Raw genomic sequence first — 16,265 nt, forward strand, 5'->3', positions numbered from 1 at the left:
TTTTTATTACCTAAAGTACCCATTTTTGTTAGCCTATGAATTTTTTACACAAAAATTAATTTGAAACCGTCTCACGTATAAAATTCGTAAGACGAATTTTCGACCCGACTCATAAAAAATATTATTTTTTATGTCCAAATAATATTTTTCATTACAAAATTATCATTTATTGTTAGTTATGTTGTAAAAAAATATTGTTTAATAGACATTCATTTGAATGAAAAATATTTATTTTTATGTGAAAAATATATTATGTAATATATATATTGATTTGAGTAAAGTATAATACATTTAATAAAAAATATTACTTTTCATAGCTGATATAGTCTGGATCAACTCGTCTCATAAATATAGTGTCACAATGTCACAAAAATAGTTCATGAGTAGTGTACATTAGATCTATTATTCTATTTATAAAAAAATAAAAATAAAAATATATACAATTCTACAGGTTGGTGCTAAATATAAGAAGGGTATTTCAGGAATCCATGTTGAGATATATCAAACCTACACTCATAGTTATCATATCGTATAGATAAATACTAGAAGATTTCTTGTTATTTCTATTTGTAAAAAAATATCTGTCGAAACAACATATATATCTTACAAACATGTTGCCTGTTGGACGCACACTTGTACATACAAAAATTTACCTTCTATGCGCATTAATTATCAAAACAAATTCTGATGTTGGTTTGCTCGTGTCAAAGAGCAGAACCCAACACAATTCCTGTTTCCTATTTTGTTGACGCGTTGCAGGAACAGATAATGTTATTCGCAAATACTGTGTCTATCTATCCATATATATGTGTAGGTAGATAGAAACTTGTATGAAGAAAAAAGAAAACAAAACAGAATCAAGTAGTCAAGCCATGGGGGAAGTACCACAAAGAGCAAACTCACCTCATATTGTCATGTTACCCACCCCAGGAATGGGGCACCTCATTCCACTGATCGAGTTCGCAAAGAAACTCCTAGAACAGAACTGTTTCACCATCACCTTCCTCATCCCTACTGACAATTCACCTCTGCATCTACCTCAAAAAACCTTACTCCAATCCCTGCCTCTAGATTCCGTAAAGACCATATTTCTACCTCCGGTGAGCTTCGACGACCTTCCGGAGGACACAAAGATCGAAACTCGAATCTCTCTCAGCGTGATCCGATCCCTCCCCTCACTTTCCAAAGTACTGAATGAACTCAACCAGTTGCGCCGGGTTTCGGCCTTCGTGGTCGACTTGTTCGGTTCATTCACCTTTGATTTGGCTGAGGAGTTGGGCATCCCTTCGTTTGTTTTCTACACTTGCTCCGCTATGACCTTGTCCTATTCGTTTCATTTACTTCAGCTCGATGCATCTGGCAAATGTGAACACAGAGATTTGCCTGAGACAGTTGGGTTACCGGGTTGTGTCCCCGTTCACTACTCGGACTTACCGGACGAGATTCATGATCGAAACGACGAAGCGTATAAAATGGCTGTAGAGTTGAGTAAGAAGTATTATCTAGCCAAGGGAATACTGATCAACACTTTTCTGGACCTAGAAGCAGATACGCTAGAGGCATTTGAGCAAGGACGCTTCAGCAATATTCCACCAGTTTACCCTATTGGACCTTTGACCCGACCCAGCTCGAACATAGATAACAAGCCCGAATTTATGAAATGGTTAGATGAGCAACCATTGAGATCGACTGTATTTGTTTCATTTGGCAGCGGTGGGACCTTATCAAGAATCCAACTACAGGAACTAATTTCTGGTCTAGAACGAAGTGACCAAAGATATCTTTTAGTTGCTAAAAGTTCAAATGAGAAGGCTAGAAATGCGGCATACTTTACAAGCAATGAAAACGAAGCAGATGCTCGATCCGAATTTCTGGATCCATCCCCGAGCAGGAAGGGCTTTATTTTGTCACAATGGTGTCCTCAAATCGAAGTTCTTAGCCACCAGGCTATCGGGGGATTTGTGACACATTGTGGATGGAATTCAATCCTGGAAAGCATTACACATGGGGTGCCACTGATCGCGTGGCCTCTATTCGCGGAACAAAAGATGAATGCTGTGCTGTTGAGTGAAGGTTTGAAGGTTGCGTTCAGAGTAAGGGAGGAAGCAAATGGGGTTGTTGGGAGTGAGCAGATATCAAAGTTGGCCAGAAGTTTGATTGAGGCAAAAGAAGGAGAAGAGCTAAGGAATAGGATTAGAAATCTCAAGGATTCAGCGTCTCAAGTGCTCAGTCAAGTTGGATCTTCTGCTAAATCACTAGCTAAAGTAGTTGAAATCTGGAAAAACAGAGAATAAATGTTGTTTCGATGTAATTTGTTTTCCATTTTATATTAATTATATTTTATTGTGTTAGGTATATCTCCAAAACGAACACCATTGCCCTCATAATAACTAAAGACACATTGCAAAGGACAACTATGCCTAAAGCTGAGCATAGCAGAGAGCCGAGAACCGGAGTCACACGTTAAAAGCTCATCGTCCGAAGCCCTCACCACTATCACTCCACGACCAAATCTTTTCACTCAGGAAAGTATTCACACTCTCACTCAACGACCAAACCTTTTCACTTGGAAGAGTAACATCCATAGATAAGTCTTATCTTCAAGCATCGTGTTTTATTGGTTTACAGAAGAAGGTTACAATCACAATGTTTAAATTCTTACCAGTTGCTCAAAGATAAAATTCACTAATATAAAAGAAAGCTATCTAGATTTGTGGTGTAAGAATGGTTGCAAGGCCTCTGGGTTGGAGATGAGTCTAAAGGTGCACGGGAAGCTACAAAGTGCAAGGCTACAAATTTCAGGGGTGACTCAAAGTTATGTTTTTCAGCGAAAGCAGGAAGAAAATCAAAGTGCACGAGAACTGATCGTTGCTCTTTCAATGTCGTTATATGTCATTAAATAGAATTACAAGACGAAATGAAGGAAAACGAAAATCATGCCACACCAAACCAAACTTAACATCCCTAACTTGATCTGCATTCACAATCCATGATATGTCCTCAATCAAACATTCGCATCCCAAAGAAATAGCTAATCCATGATTAGTCCTTAGTCAACATAGGCATCCAAAATAATTAAGAAGGAAAAAAGATATGGAATAAGACACGGTAGCATACAACGTAAAAAGATGGAAATATTACTTTGGTACATATCAAAAAGTTCATTAATAGGACAATATTTCTCATACTTTATCAGCAAAATGGCCGAGAATGAATCTACCCACTTCGTTTTTTCATTGCAAGAAGGTTTTAGATGCTTTATATATTGTGTGAACATAGTTTTGAAATAAAATATTTTTGTGCATTTATGCAACATACTTCAGGAGTTTTCAGCAGCATGCATAACCTTACGGTTCTCAAAACTTGATGTGCCATTCTCTTTTAATCTTTTGCACAGACTTCATCCAACATTAACGCAACCACCACGCGCGAACGAGGCTCTCCAACCAACAAACTATTATGTCAAATGGATTTAATCTCATCTGATTTGTCTACAATACATGTCTTCCACTTCAACTTTGTTAACTTTGCTTTCCATTATCATCTCATAATAACCGAGAAGAGCATAAGCCTCAAAAAGTTTACCATATATCCACATTAAACAAGACACAAATTTAAACAAATACTATTGAAATCAAAATCAACACATCAAATTCCATGTAAAAGATTCCATTTTTTCATGTTCATCAAAATAGAAAAATTACAATGCCAAGTATGATGTATACCTGAACGAAATAGTTGCAAGCTTATAAAATATCCAAATTCATCACAACGCATATTGGGACGGTGCCCTCGCAGCCATACTAGCAACCTGAGCCTGCATCTGAACTGCCCTGACTTTCGAAGCCGTGGCTCGATGGAAAAACTGCTCTCGCGATAAAAGCCTCACATTTCTCAAGTATTGATCAAATGGCACAGCCCCTTCTTGCACCGCCTTATCCAATGCATAAATGGTATCTTCCACAGCCAAATCCGATGACGTACAATCCATCATCTGCTTCGACAGAGTATCAGACAACTCAAATGCTTCGTCTACATCCACACTACTGAAATCTTGGCAGCCCAATTTTCCTTCATTATCTCGTAACCATTGGTTCATAACATCGGTATTCATCAACACCAACTGTAATTGCTGCTCCAATCCCTCTCTTTCATCCCGCATTTCCATCAACCCTTTCCTTAATTCTTCTTCCCGCTTCCGTAACACATTTTGCGCGCTAAAAAGGCCTTCCATTTCAACTTCCCTCCCCTTCCTCATCTCTCTAATGTCAGTAGTAAAGCCTTCCACCAGTTTGTTTATGGCGTTCTTCTTAAAAACATCGGCAGGATCCTCCATTACTCTCCCGACCCCATATGGCGGCGGCGGAGTGGGGGAATAAACCTTTGGTGGGATTGCCGGCCGCGGCTCCGACGATCCTAATGACGAATTTACACTACCGTAACCTGAATTCAAATTAGGGTTCAAATTGGGAGATGAGGCCTTACGCTGCGAGTAAAGCGGCGGATCCCGAGCAAAAAAATGGCTCAAATTCCTCACCAATTCAACCAAATTAGATCCGGGGAAGACCCATGAATGGATGTACGGGATAGAAACGACTCCATTGGGCGACAAGAAGGAGTGGGGGCGCTTGATGATCATGTCGCGGGTTGGGTTCACGAATACGAGAGGCGCGTGACGGGGGTACGTCTCCATCATCCAGATGATAACCGGGATATTGTACGTGACGCCCTGGAAGGACATCGGCACGGTGCCGTCGGCTTGCAGAAGATTGACTGTGCGGCCGTCGTTGTGGTTGAAGACGGCGGTCTTGGGCTGCAGCGAAGGGTACGCCTCCGTGAGGAACAACAAGTGCTGCCGGATGTGCCACTTCATGTCCTCCGCGTACGGCAGCGCCGACGGGCCGCGCTGCGACAGCACGCTATTAAGGAATTGCTGCGTGTATTGCTCCATTTCACCAGAAAATACGTGTACACAGATCTTGATTCCTCCTGTAAACCAATTATTGATCCAAAGAATTTTCTACCGCAATTAATAATATTTGAATAAATCGATCGAAGAACCAAAATCAGCTAGGCAAAGACGACGAAGGTAACTGCGTTAAGAAATATCGTAACACGCGTTTGCAGAGCGGAAAGCGCTAGATATATTGACTCATATATATAGTAATGGTTAATTTCAATATGCCCCATAGATTGTTGTCAATACCCATTTAACCCCAAGAAATTATGAACTGCATCAATTAACCCATTAACTACTTATAACATTGGATCAATTTTTTTTTTTTTTTAAAAAAAGTAATCGCAGTATGTTATGAATCAATAATTATCTTTGATATAATTGTAATCAGAACGTGACATTTGAATTGATGTACGATTCAAAATATTTGAATTATTTCGTTACTATCAGCTACAATTTTGTTTGTTAAAACGACGAGTGTTACATCCTACAATTATATAAGAATCAAAGTTATGTGTTTAATTATAAAATACTGCAAGAAGTGAAATTATTAGGAGACTGATTATTAGGTGCAATAATTTCTTCTCTTAAAAGAGTGATCGATATGTGACGATTGAATTGTTGTTCGGTTTAAAATATTTAAGTTGCATTGTTAGCATCAGCTATATCTATTTATAGAACGTTAAATGTTTGATTCTACAAAACACAATTATGATTATAATATATGTAAATAAAGTTATTAATAACAGTCTTGTGCTTACATATTAATTTCTGTGGACATTATATAATTAATAATTTGAGGGGTTAAATGGATGTTTTAAATAGTTCAGGGCGAGCAGGTGAAAAATTGACCCAGATATAATAATAAGAATAGCTATTTGTATCAATTAATATTATTTTCTAGATTGTATTCGCTTTTGATTAAATCACACATTTTAAAGTCAATGATTCCGAAAATATTTTTAACTGAAATTGTTTCATTTTTATTTCGAAAAGAGTTGAATCCCATTTTTATTGAATTAGTGTGTTTCAATTTTTTCCCACATTATTAATTTGATCTAGAGTAAGTCTCTTGTGAGACGATCACACGAATTTTTATCTGTGAGACGGGTCAATCCTACCGATATTCACAGTAAAAGTAATACTCTTATCATAAAAATAATACTTTTCATGGATGATCCAAATAAGAGATCTCTCTCACAAAATACGACCCGTGAAATCGTCTCACGCAAATTTGATCTAATCAAAGTTGGTTTTAGATGTTCATTTTTCTTTATATTTGTGGTCCAATGAACATGTAAGGGTGTGGGCAAATTATTATGTTCCTTTACTGATCGAATGGATTTATCCATGTTGATTAACCAAAGGATAATTTTTCAAAACCAAATTAAAATGGATTATTTCAATCATTTAACTAGAACAATTTCAATTTGTTTAAAAATGGAATCATGTCAACAAATAAATCCATGTACTGAATAATACGTGTCTATAATAAATTAATCCTACAAATAAACAAATGCATTCAAAGTATCTTAATAATTTGTAATTTTTTTTAAACATAAGGGACAACATACAGATGAATATATATAGTTTTGTTATGTTGTCCATAGATAGTGGTAAACTAACTATATGCTCATCAATGACGTGTCATTTACGTATTAGATATAAAATTTTGTTATGTTCTAACAATAAATATGTATAACAAAATTAGAGTGTCCAAGTACATGAAACAAGCACCAAAGTTATAGGTGCTTCCAAGAACAAACTCATTCATTCAACATACACCACAACACCTATACAAGACCAACTTATAATGTGTACAAGCATGTTCCATCGTCACTTCTGGCGGTAGGATCAAAGTTATTTGCACCCGGGTCGGCGCAACCTTCGGGTACAGGAAAATCAACCGTCTGAGCTGCCTGGCCTGCATTACAAACATGTTGCATAAAGGTTGGGAAAATTTTTCTGTCTTTGCGTTCCTTGATTCGACAAGGATGTCAATAAACATCATATTCTATGTATCCTGCAAAGGAGAAGAAGTTAAATCGTACCGTAGAAAGTCCCTCGGTCGATAGAATCCTTGTTTGCATCTCCAAGTGCAGCTTGATTCATGTACTTGTCAGCCAATCGTACCCTCTTTACATTTTCTTGCTCTTGCACCAGCATGTTGCCATACTCCAGGAGCTTCTCTAGAGTTATGTTAGGCTGCTCAAATACTGGTGGCCCCTCCCGCGAGTTAATTAGTTTTTTGCCAATGTTGTCGACTCCGACTCCTGATATCCACTTCCTCACCTCGTCGTCATACACTCTTGCCCTCAAAGCACCAAAGAAATCTGCAATGTATTGTTGTTCAGAAAATCGTTGATTTTCGCGGCCCTGAAAAATGTGTCTTGTTTCAACAGTTCAGTGAGTTTTTCCCTAGGTGCAGAGGCAGATCCAACATATATTTGGAGGTGAAATTTGATGGTTCAAAAAAAGCACACATGAAATTTCAAATCTTGTCATTCTCTAGTACGCATATCGATGCACAAAGTGATACTGAGATCCTGTGCCTATTGAAACTAAGATAAATCTTACCAATAGATTGGCCAGGGAAGGTATCCACAAGCGTGACAACTGCCTCCACCGGTACGTTATCACTTCGAAAAATACCTCTACAAACACCGATGCTGTCCTCACGTGTGGGAGCCCAGTAAAATTTGTCCATACGCCCGTCACGTATCAAAGGGGCATACAAGGTCGAAAAATCATTTCCCGTGACGATTATAGGCACTCTGGGATTCTCCTCTTTGTTGTACATCCCGGGAAGTTGCACGTTAGTCGGGTTATCTGCTATGTTCATAAGCGTGGCGTTAACCATTTGGTTGTTGACAGTGTATTGCGTCGTCCCCCCCATACGACCAGCACCAGCATCGAGATCGTTGATGAACAGGCAGCACATTTTGCCTTTCTTGATGATATCGGCTGCTTCACGGTACCGTTGCCTGATGAGCTTCGCAGGTTCTCCTGCGTTTCCACTCTCGAGTTCTCCGGCGCTCATCATGATAGGGCTGTTTATAACACATTTTTCAGGATCTCAATCCATATTTTTGCTTAAATAAAATGGATATAAATATGCTATGTGACCTACTTGATTCCCATCTTGGCAAAAACAAGTTCACATTGGAATGATTTTCCTTGACCTTTGCCTCCCCAAATACCCAAAATAAGAGGAACCTGTCCCAAAAAAACCTTCAACCAATGTTGGGTTTCTTGAAAAATTATAAAACAGAAGCAACAAACAACACCTTGATGTTAGGCAAGCTCATGAAGTTCTTGCTCAAGTGAACAACAAGCTTGTCCTTGAAGGCCGGAGCAATGTAAAATCCGGACACCATGTTATCGCCAAAGCTATATCTGTTGGCAACAGAAGCCATATAAACAATTATCGCGATTTAGAACATTACAAATCGATCAATACTTTTGTCGAAACAGAAAGTAGTCAGTCTATTACGTTCTAAGTCCCTTGCTGATGTAGTCAAAGGAGGTGAGCACGGCGTTGTGCGTTCCCGTGCCTTGGGGAGCTTGAAAGAGAGCATCAACCGCACCCTTGCCTCTAGTGATATCTTGCTGATCATCGGATACATCCGTTCCGAGACCCTGCCATCTATCTACTTTAGTCGTTTTCTCCTCTGCCACGATCTTCAAACTCGAAGAAGGGGACTTGGGGATGTATACTGTGCTCGATTTCTTTAAAGTTCTGCTGCCTAAAAAAGATGAGCTCGGGATTGCTGATCCACCACTTGATCCTTTCAACTTCAGCTGCATCAATAAAATGTAGCCAGAACACAAACAAAAAGTTACGAACACTTTGATTCACGTAGAATATATACCCCAGACAAATCAAAAAATAGACAAAACATTCCAGATAGTTTTTAATTGAAATCAACTGTTTTATCAATTAAAATCGCGTCCAATATTTATATAGTACAAGAATATAAAGAGTAAAACTCCAAAAATATTTCCAGCGGAATCGAGTGATTGACGTTTTACCGATGTAAAAGCCACTGCACGTTTGTTTTATCGTAGGCCCATTTCCACCTAGAATGCTTTATATTCACCCAAATCTGATCCCTCCAAATGTAACGACTTATTTTATGGATCAATTCATTGCTTAAATGTCATATAAAACAAAACCCATTTGAGCTTTTTCACAGTTCAAGCCACCAAAAATTTTGAAACAGTCTCGGATTTCATGACCGTATCATATAAATCATATTCGGAATCTTGTATACCATCTCCAAAAGAAATGTAAGATAATTGCTGCTTCATATACACATACTTTGCAAGGAAAAAAAAAATCTAACAAATTAATTAACCACGTAAAAAACAATATATGAAAACACAAGAAAATCCAATACCGGAGCTCGGTTAACAATGGCGGATCCTACGGTGGAGACGGCTGTTGACATTACAGACTTGCGGGGAGGAGTAGCTGCAACTGTGGGGGATTTCCAGTACTAATTTGAACAGCACTTGAATAATAATGTACACAAGTTAGAATCCAAAAGATCGGGGATAGAATTTCAACGGACCACACAATCAAGATTGATTGTTCGCATGCAACTTGTAAACCAATAATTGCATTGGAATTCTGTTGGAGCACACAATCCTACAAGAAGAAAGACATATGATGACATTAGATATTTTTTTATTAAGTGTTGTTATCAAATCATAATATCGACACTTATAAAAATAATAACCAAAAGAAAATATTAGGCTATTTGTGTTGATATTTTAAATACCAATTCAGAAAAATACATATGTCAATATTTCAATTAACATTAGTATTTAGCCATAATTTTTTAGGAATAAGTACCTAACAATGATATGTGTTTAGTTTTAACTACTTACGAACCAAATTACATTTTACCCTTTATTATTTAAATAAATATATTATTTATCCATAAAAATTACATGTGTCTTCTCCATTTGAAATATAATTGTAAAAAAATATTGTTTCTCAATTATCATGCAATAAAAGTAAATACTTATTTTGACATACAAATTACAAAGTACTTATTATGGGCTTTCAGATACTTGATTTAGCTCTTTGAATACTCCAAACATATAAGAAAATACTATATTTTCGAGCATTCACCATAAATTCAGTCATTGTTGGTCATTTCATGAAAAATGCATTAGAATGACTTATTCGTGTCATTTTATTTTTAAAAAAAAACATAGACCATCACTCATCATAAAATAAGATTAAATATTTATTTTGACCTACAAAATACCTATTTTGGAGTTCCAAATGCTTTATTTGGCTCTTTGAATATTCCAATGTGTAAGAAAATACTGCATCTTCGAGCTATCACAATAAATTCAATAATTGTTGGTCTTTTCATTGAAAATGCATTAAGATGACTTATTCATGTCAACTAATTTTTGAAAAAACACAGTTTCTCACTCATTGTTGAATTAGAAAAAGTACTTATTTTGATCGATAACATACCTATTTTGGGGTTCCAAATATTTGATTTGGCTATTTTAATACTTTAAATGTGTAAGAAAAATACTTAAGTTTCAAGTAATATTAAGTGAATTTTGATGGTGTCATTTGTGATTAAAATGTGATACTTAAATTGGTACAAAGAGTATCTAATTAGAGTATATAAATACATGCTTTTACCCCTTAAATATTCATATCTGATGCCAAAATATAATTTGAAGCTAACATTAGGTGACACCGATGATGATATTCGTGAAGTACTTAATTTGAGTTTGTAAATACTTGATTTCGTAAATGAGATACTCACAATATTATTAAAATACTGGATATTCGAATAGGCAACGTAAGCTCACCAAGTATTGGTATTTCCATGGAATAAGCATTTGGATGACATATTCATCTCATTTAATATTTTTTTTGTAAAAAAAACAAATTACCAACTAAGCATGTAAATTTTAGAGTACTTTTTTTTATTTGAGAAGTACCTAATTTGAGATTGCAAATATTTGATGTGGTACATGAGATACTCATAATATGTAATAGAATACTTGATATTCGAATATGCAACGTAAGCTCACCAAGTGTTTATCTTTCCATGGAAGATGCATTTGGATGACATATCCACCTCATTTAATATTTTTTTTGTAAAAAAGAAAAAGAAAAAAAAATTCTCAACTAAATATTGAAATTTTAAAAACTTAATTTTACATGAGAAGTATCTAATTTGAGTTTGCAAATACTTGATATCTTAAATGAGATACTCACAATATGTATTAAAATACTGGATATTCGAATATGCAACGTAAGTTCACTAAGTTTTGATCTTTCCATGAAAGATGCATCGGTACGAAGAGTATCTAAATTGGTGAAGTTAAAATATGATAGCTAAATTGGTACAAACAGTATCTAATGCGAGTTCGCAAATACTTGATTTTACTCCCTAAATACTTATATCCAACTATTTGAGGATGTCAAATTATATAATTTGAAGTTAATATTGAGTGATCTTTGATGATGACATTCGTGAAGTAAAAATGTGATACCTAAATTATATAAATAATACATAATACGAGTCCACAAATACTTGATTTTACCATTTAAATACTCAAATTCAATTATTTGATGATGTCAAAATATATAATTTGAAGTCAATATTGAGTGGCTTTGATGATGAGATCCGTGAAATAAAATGTGATATCTAATTTGTTACAAATATTACATAATTAGATTACACTGATAATTGATTTTACCCTTTAAAAACTCAAATTTGATAATAAGTATAATGAAAGAATATCGATACATATAATAAATGATTACCAATAAATATTATGAATGAATACTAATGAGGATGATATCAAATTAAATGAAGTATTGCCTTTTCATTTAATTAATACCAACAAGTATTGTGAATGAATATTAATGATATTATAAATTAAGACTCATAAGTATAAAGAAAAAAATATTAATAAGTATAATGAATAATTACCAATAGGTATTATGTCAAATAAGTATAATTGTCAAATAAGTCATTCAATTAATATAAAAAAATATTGTAAATTAATATTGATGAGTATTTTATAAATAATTAATCTAAGAATCGATAGATATACTTAAAGTGCAAACTTTAAGCTCATTTACGAACTATGTTCATAATACATCTCCAAATTAGTCCATGATGAATAATGAACTATGTTTATTTATTTAAATGACATGAATAAGTATCTTAATGAATTTTCCATGGAAAGATTGTTTATTCGAATATCCAGTATTTTAATGCATATTGTGAGTATCTCATTTACGAAATCAAGTATTTGCAAACTCAAATTAGGTACTTCTCAAGTAAAACTAAGTACTTTATAAAATTTTCATGCTTATTTGAAATTTTTTTTTACCAAAAAAATATTAAATAAGATTAATATGTCATCCAAATACATCTTCTATGGAAAGACCAATACTTGTGAACTTACGTTGCATATTCGAATATCCAGTAGTCTATTACATATTATGAGTATCTAGTGTATCAAATCAAGTATTTGCAATATGAAATTAGGTAATTCTCAAATAAATTAAGTACTTTTAAATATTCATGCTCATTTGGGAATTTTTTTTTAAAATATATATAATGAGATGAATATGTCATCCAAATGCATCTTCTATAGAAAGACCAACACTTGGTGAACTTACGTTGCATATTCGAATATCCAATATTCTATTACATATTATGACTATCTCATGTACCAAATCAAGTATTTACAATATGAAATTATATACTTCTCAAGTAAAACTAAGTACTTTAAAATTTTCATGTTTATTGGGAATTTGTTTTTTGTTTTTGCCAAAAATATATTAAATGAGATGAATATGTCATCCAAACGAATCTTCCATTGAAAGCCAACACTTGGTAAACTTACGTTGTATATTTGAATATACAGTATTATATTACATATTATGAATATCTCATGTACCAAAACAAGTATTTGCAAACTCAAATTAGATACCAAATGCATATTCCATGGAAATATCAACACTTGGAGAATTTACGTTGCCTATTCGAATATCCAGTATTTTAATACATATTGTGAGTATCTCATTTACGAAATCAAGTATTTTCCAACTCAAATTAGGTACTTCTCAAATAAAACTAAGTACTTTAAAATTTTCATGCTTATTTGTGAATTTTTTTTACAAAAAAATATATTAAATGAGATGAATATGTCATCTAAATGCATCTTCCATAAAAAGCCAACACTTGGTGAACTTACGTTGCATATTCGAATATCCATTATTCTATTACATATTATGAGTATCTTCTAAATCAAATCAAGTATTTACAAACTCAAATTAGGTACTTCTCATCCAAATGCATATGCCATAGAAATATCAACACTTGGAGAACTTACGTTGCCTATTCGAATATCCAATATTTTAATACATATTGTGAGTATCTCATTTACGAAATCAAGTATTTGTCAACTCAAATTAGGTACTTCTCAAATAAAACTAAGTACTTTAAAATTTTCGTGCTTATTCGGTAATTTGTTTTTTTATTACAAAAAATATATTAAATGATATGAATATGTCATCCAAATGCATTTTTCATTGAAATACAAATATTTTGTGAATTTACGTTGTCTATTCGAATAACCAGTATTTTAATACATATTGTGAGTATCTTATTTACGAAATCAAGTATTTACAAACTCAAAATAAGTATTTCTCAAGCAAAAATAAGTACTTCAAAATTTACATGCTTAGTTGGGAATTTGATTTTTTTTTACAAAAAAATATTACATGAGATGAATATGTCATCCAAAACACCTTTCATGAAAAGCCCAACAATGACTGAATTTATGGTGATCATTCGAAGATCCGGTATTTTTTTAAACATTTGAAGTATTTAAAGAGTCAAATCAAGTATCTGAAACTTCAAAATAGATACTTTATATGTCAAAATAAGTATTGAATCATATTTCATGATGAGTGAGGAACTATATTTTTTTAAAATGACATGAATAAGTCATCATAATATATTTTTAATGAAAAACCAACAATAACCGAATTTATGATAATTGTTCGAAAATATAGAATTTTTTTAATACATTTGAAGTATTCAAATAGCAAAATCAAGTATCTGAAACCCATAATAGGTACTAATATTTTGGTAGATGAAAAACACACAATTAATTTGGTGGATAAAATTATATATTTATTTAAATAATAAAATGGCAAAAAATAAATTTATCTTTGTAGGGAGTTAAAACTATATTTGTAGTGTTGTCAGGTATCGATTTGTAAAGGAAATCATCTAGGTACTGAATCTTAAATTAAAGATGTACAAAGATATTTTTTTAAAATTTACCCTTTTAATAAATGTCATGTGATTTCCGTTTAGAGTAGGTCTCTTGTGAGACGGTCTCACGAATCTTTATCTGTGAGACGGGTCAACCCCTACCGATATTCACAATAAAAAATAATACTCTTAGGCAGCATTTGGTTTGGAGGAAAAAATAAACTAATGATTAGTATGTAAATGATAAAGAAAATGATTGTCGTAGAAATGTAATATATGGTGTAAAATAGTATTTTGTTTGGTTTGATTTTTAAGAGTAGGATAATTTTGAATTTTCTGATGAAAAGAAAAAATTGTCCTTTCCTCTTTTTTTTTCTTCTCCACTCCGGCGGCGGTTGTTCGACAGAGGCGGCGGTGGCGGTCTGTCGGAACCGACGGCGGTGGCCAGTGGAGGCGACCGCCGGCGGCGGCGGTGGCCGACGGTGTCCGACGGTGGCCAGCGGCGGTGGTCGGCCTTTGGCGTGGTTGCCGGTGGGCGGTCGATGGAAGGAAGTGGTGGTGAGTTTGAATTTAGGAAAATGGTAAAATTGGAAAAATATGATGTATTAAGAGTGAGATAAATAATCTTAGGGGGTGAGGAGGTATTATTTTAACCTATCTAATATAACCTAATCATTCATAGGAGGGATTGACTTGGTTAAATAAAAAACGTACCAAACAAGTGATTAGGTAGGTTAAAAAAAATAAACCTACCTAATCCACCGAACCAAACGCTGCCTTAGCATAAAAAGTAATACATTTTCATTGATAACCCAAATAAGAGTTTCGTCTCACAAAATACGACCCGTGAGACCGTCTCACACAAGTTTTTACCTTCCTTTTATTGGAAGGACAATATTTTTTCCGTGCCAAATTATTGCATCCCTTAATAAATGTTATGATTTTTCTTTATTTGAGAGAATCCAATTATTTTCCGATTGAAATTTTTTTCTCTTTTATTTATAAAGAACTAATAATCCAAAAAATAAATAATATATATGATTTATAATAATGCACAAGGGTTAAAAATACACAAGTTAATACACACTCATATATACATATACAAACATACATACACACACGCATACAACTTCTAATATTTAATTTAAAACAAAATATTAACTCAAAAAAAGGAAAAAATAAAAAAAACCCGGTCACCAACTCCATCCCCATTGTAAAACTCGCAAATTTTCAGGTTTGAATATTTCTAATTCGAAATTGTACTGGATAATGTCGAGACTGTGTAACGAGTAAATTTTTTAAGTTTGCATGAGATTTTGGACTCAATGGGCTCGAAATTTAGGCTAGAAAAATATATATAAATTTCGAGAATTGTAGATATGGATCAAGATGTACACTACAAGATAAAAAATCTTCAAGATAAGGAAATGTGATCTAAAAAAAATATCATGTATAAGAATGTAAATACATAAATCAAAATTTTATCAAGATAGATGCTTCAAGATAGAATAATTTTTAAGATAAGAAGATAGTGAGCATACAATTCGAAATTATGCATGTATATGCATATATAAATCGAGATACATATATATAAATATATACTTCAAGATGAGGACATTTGAGTATCCATAATCAAGATTGACTTATCAAGCACATGGGAAAATCGAGATTCACATGCCAAGTTTTCGAAATATGCTTATCATGATAGATAAAAGATTTCAAGAAGATCACGAAATCAAATCTTTGATCACGATCTAATCCCAAATTCGAATTTCAAGATTTGAACTTTGAACGAGAGGATAACATGCGATCATGATAGTTTTCACACCTCTATAAATAGGGCAACACCTCATTCACAAAAATGACACCTAATACTCCATCATATTTTCGAGAATTTTCTGTTGAAGAATTTCGAAAAAATTATATAAAGGATTTTGATTGACTTCAAGGCACGTTTTGTAAACGCTATCTTTTAAGAGATGTTTCTCGATCTCTTTCAGGATACAATGGAGAAAACAAGTTAA

The 16,265-nt window shown here is 33.8% G+C and overlaps 3 protein-coding genes across 3 annotated transcripts; 1 reads left to right on the forward strand and 2 right to left on the reverse strand.

Annotated features, from left to right (window-relative positions):
- Positions 1–681: 681 nt before the first annotated feature.
- Positions 682–2,572, forward strand: LOC142524652 (hydroquinone glucosyltransferase-like). The gene is made up of 2 exons (XM_075628700.1): positions 682–2,264; positions 2,353–2,572. Exons 1-2 carry the CDS (start codon positions 831–833, stop codon positions 2,392–2,394), a joined length of 1,476 nt encoding a protein of 491 aa, XP_075484815.1. The 5' UTR covers positions 682–830; the 3' UTR covers positions 2,395–2,572.
- Positions 2,573–3,628: 1,056 nt separating this feature from the next.
- LOC142524653 (protein ELC-like) lies at positions 3,629–5,123 on the reverse strand. Its single transcript, XM_075628701.1, has one exon. It carries the CDS (start codon positions 4,949–4,951, stop codon positions 3,767–3,769), a length of 1,185 nt encoding a protein of 394 aa, XP_075484816.1. The 5' UTR covers positions 4,952–5,123; the 3' UTR covers positions 3,629–3,766.
- A 1,504-nt stretch (positions 5,124–6,627) lies between these two features.
- On the reverse strand, positions 6,628–9,616 carry LOC142524268 (ribulose bisphosphate carboxylase/oxygenase activase, chloroplastic-like). Its single transcript, XM_075628164.1, has 7 exons — positions 9,358–9,616; positions 8,451–8,758; positions 8,245–8,353; positions 8,088–8,173; positions 7,535–8,007; positions 7,009–7,290; positions 6,628–6,881 (listed from the first exon to the last, which is right to left on the reverse strand). The coding sequence occupies exons 1-7, from the start codon at positions 9,406–9,408 to the stop codon at positions 6,766–6,768; spliced, it is 1,425 nt and encodes a 474-aa protein (XP_075484279.1). The 5' UTR covers positions 9,409–9,616; the 3' UTR covers positions 6,628–6,765.
- Positions 9,617–16,265: the final 6,649 nt, after the last annotated feature.

The sequence above is a fragment of the Primulina tabacum genome, chromosome 14, assembly GCF_025594145.1.
Source record: "Primulina tabacum isolate GXHZ01 chromosome 14, ASM2559414v2, whole genome shotgun sequence".
NCBI classification, from domain to species: Eukaryota; Viridiplantae; Streptophyta; class Magnoliopsida; order Lamiales; family Gesneriaceae; genus Primulina; species Primulina tabacum.

Bases quoted from the DNA above. Each gene is read 5' to 3' on its own strand.
- LOC142524652 (XM_075628700.1), top strand. From the start codon at position 831: ATGAAGAAAAAAGAAAACAAAACAGAATCAAGTAGTCAAGCCATGGGG. The intron at 2,265-2,352 runs GTAGTTGAAATC...TTATTGTGTTAG, and splicing joins CTGCTAAATCACTAGCTAAA to GTATATCTCCAAAACGAACA.
- LOC142524653 (XM_075628701.1), bottom strand. From the start codon at position 4,951: ATGGAGCAATACACGCAGCAATTCCTTAATAGCGTGCTGTCGCAGCGC.
- LOC142524268 (XM_075628164.1), bottom strand. From the start codon at position 9,408: ATGTCAACAGCCGTCTCCACCGTAGGATCCGCCATTGTTAACCGAGCT. The intron at 8,008-8,087 runs GTAGGTCACATA...TGTTATAAACAG, and splicing joins TTTGCCAAGATGGGAATCAA to CCCTATCATGATGAGCGCCG. The intron at 6,882-7,008 runs GTACGATTTAAC...TTTGTAATGCAG, and splicing joins CGACCGAGGGACTTTCTACG to GCCAGGCAGCTCAGACGGTT.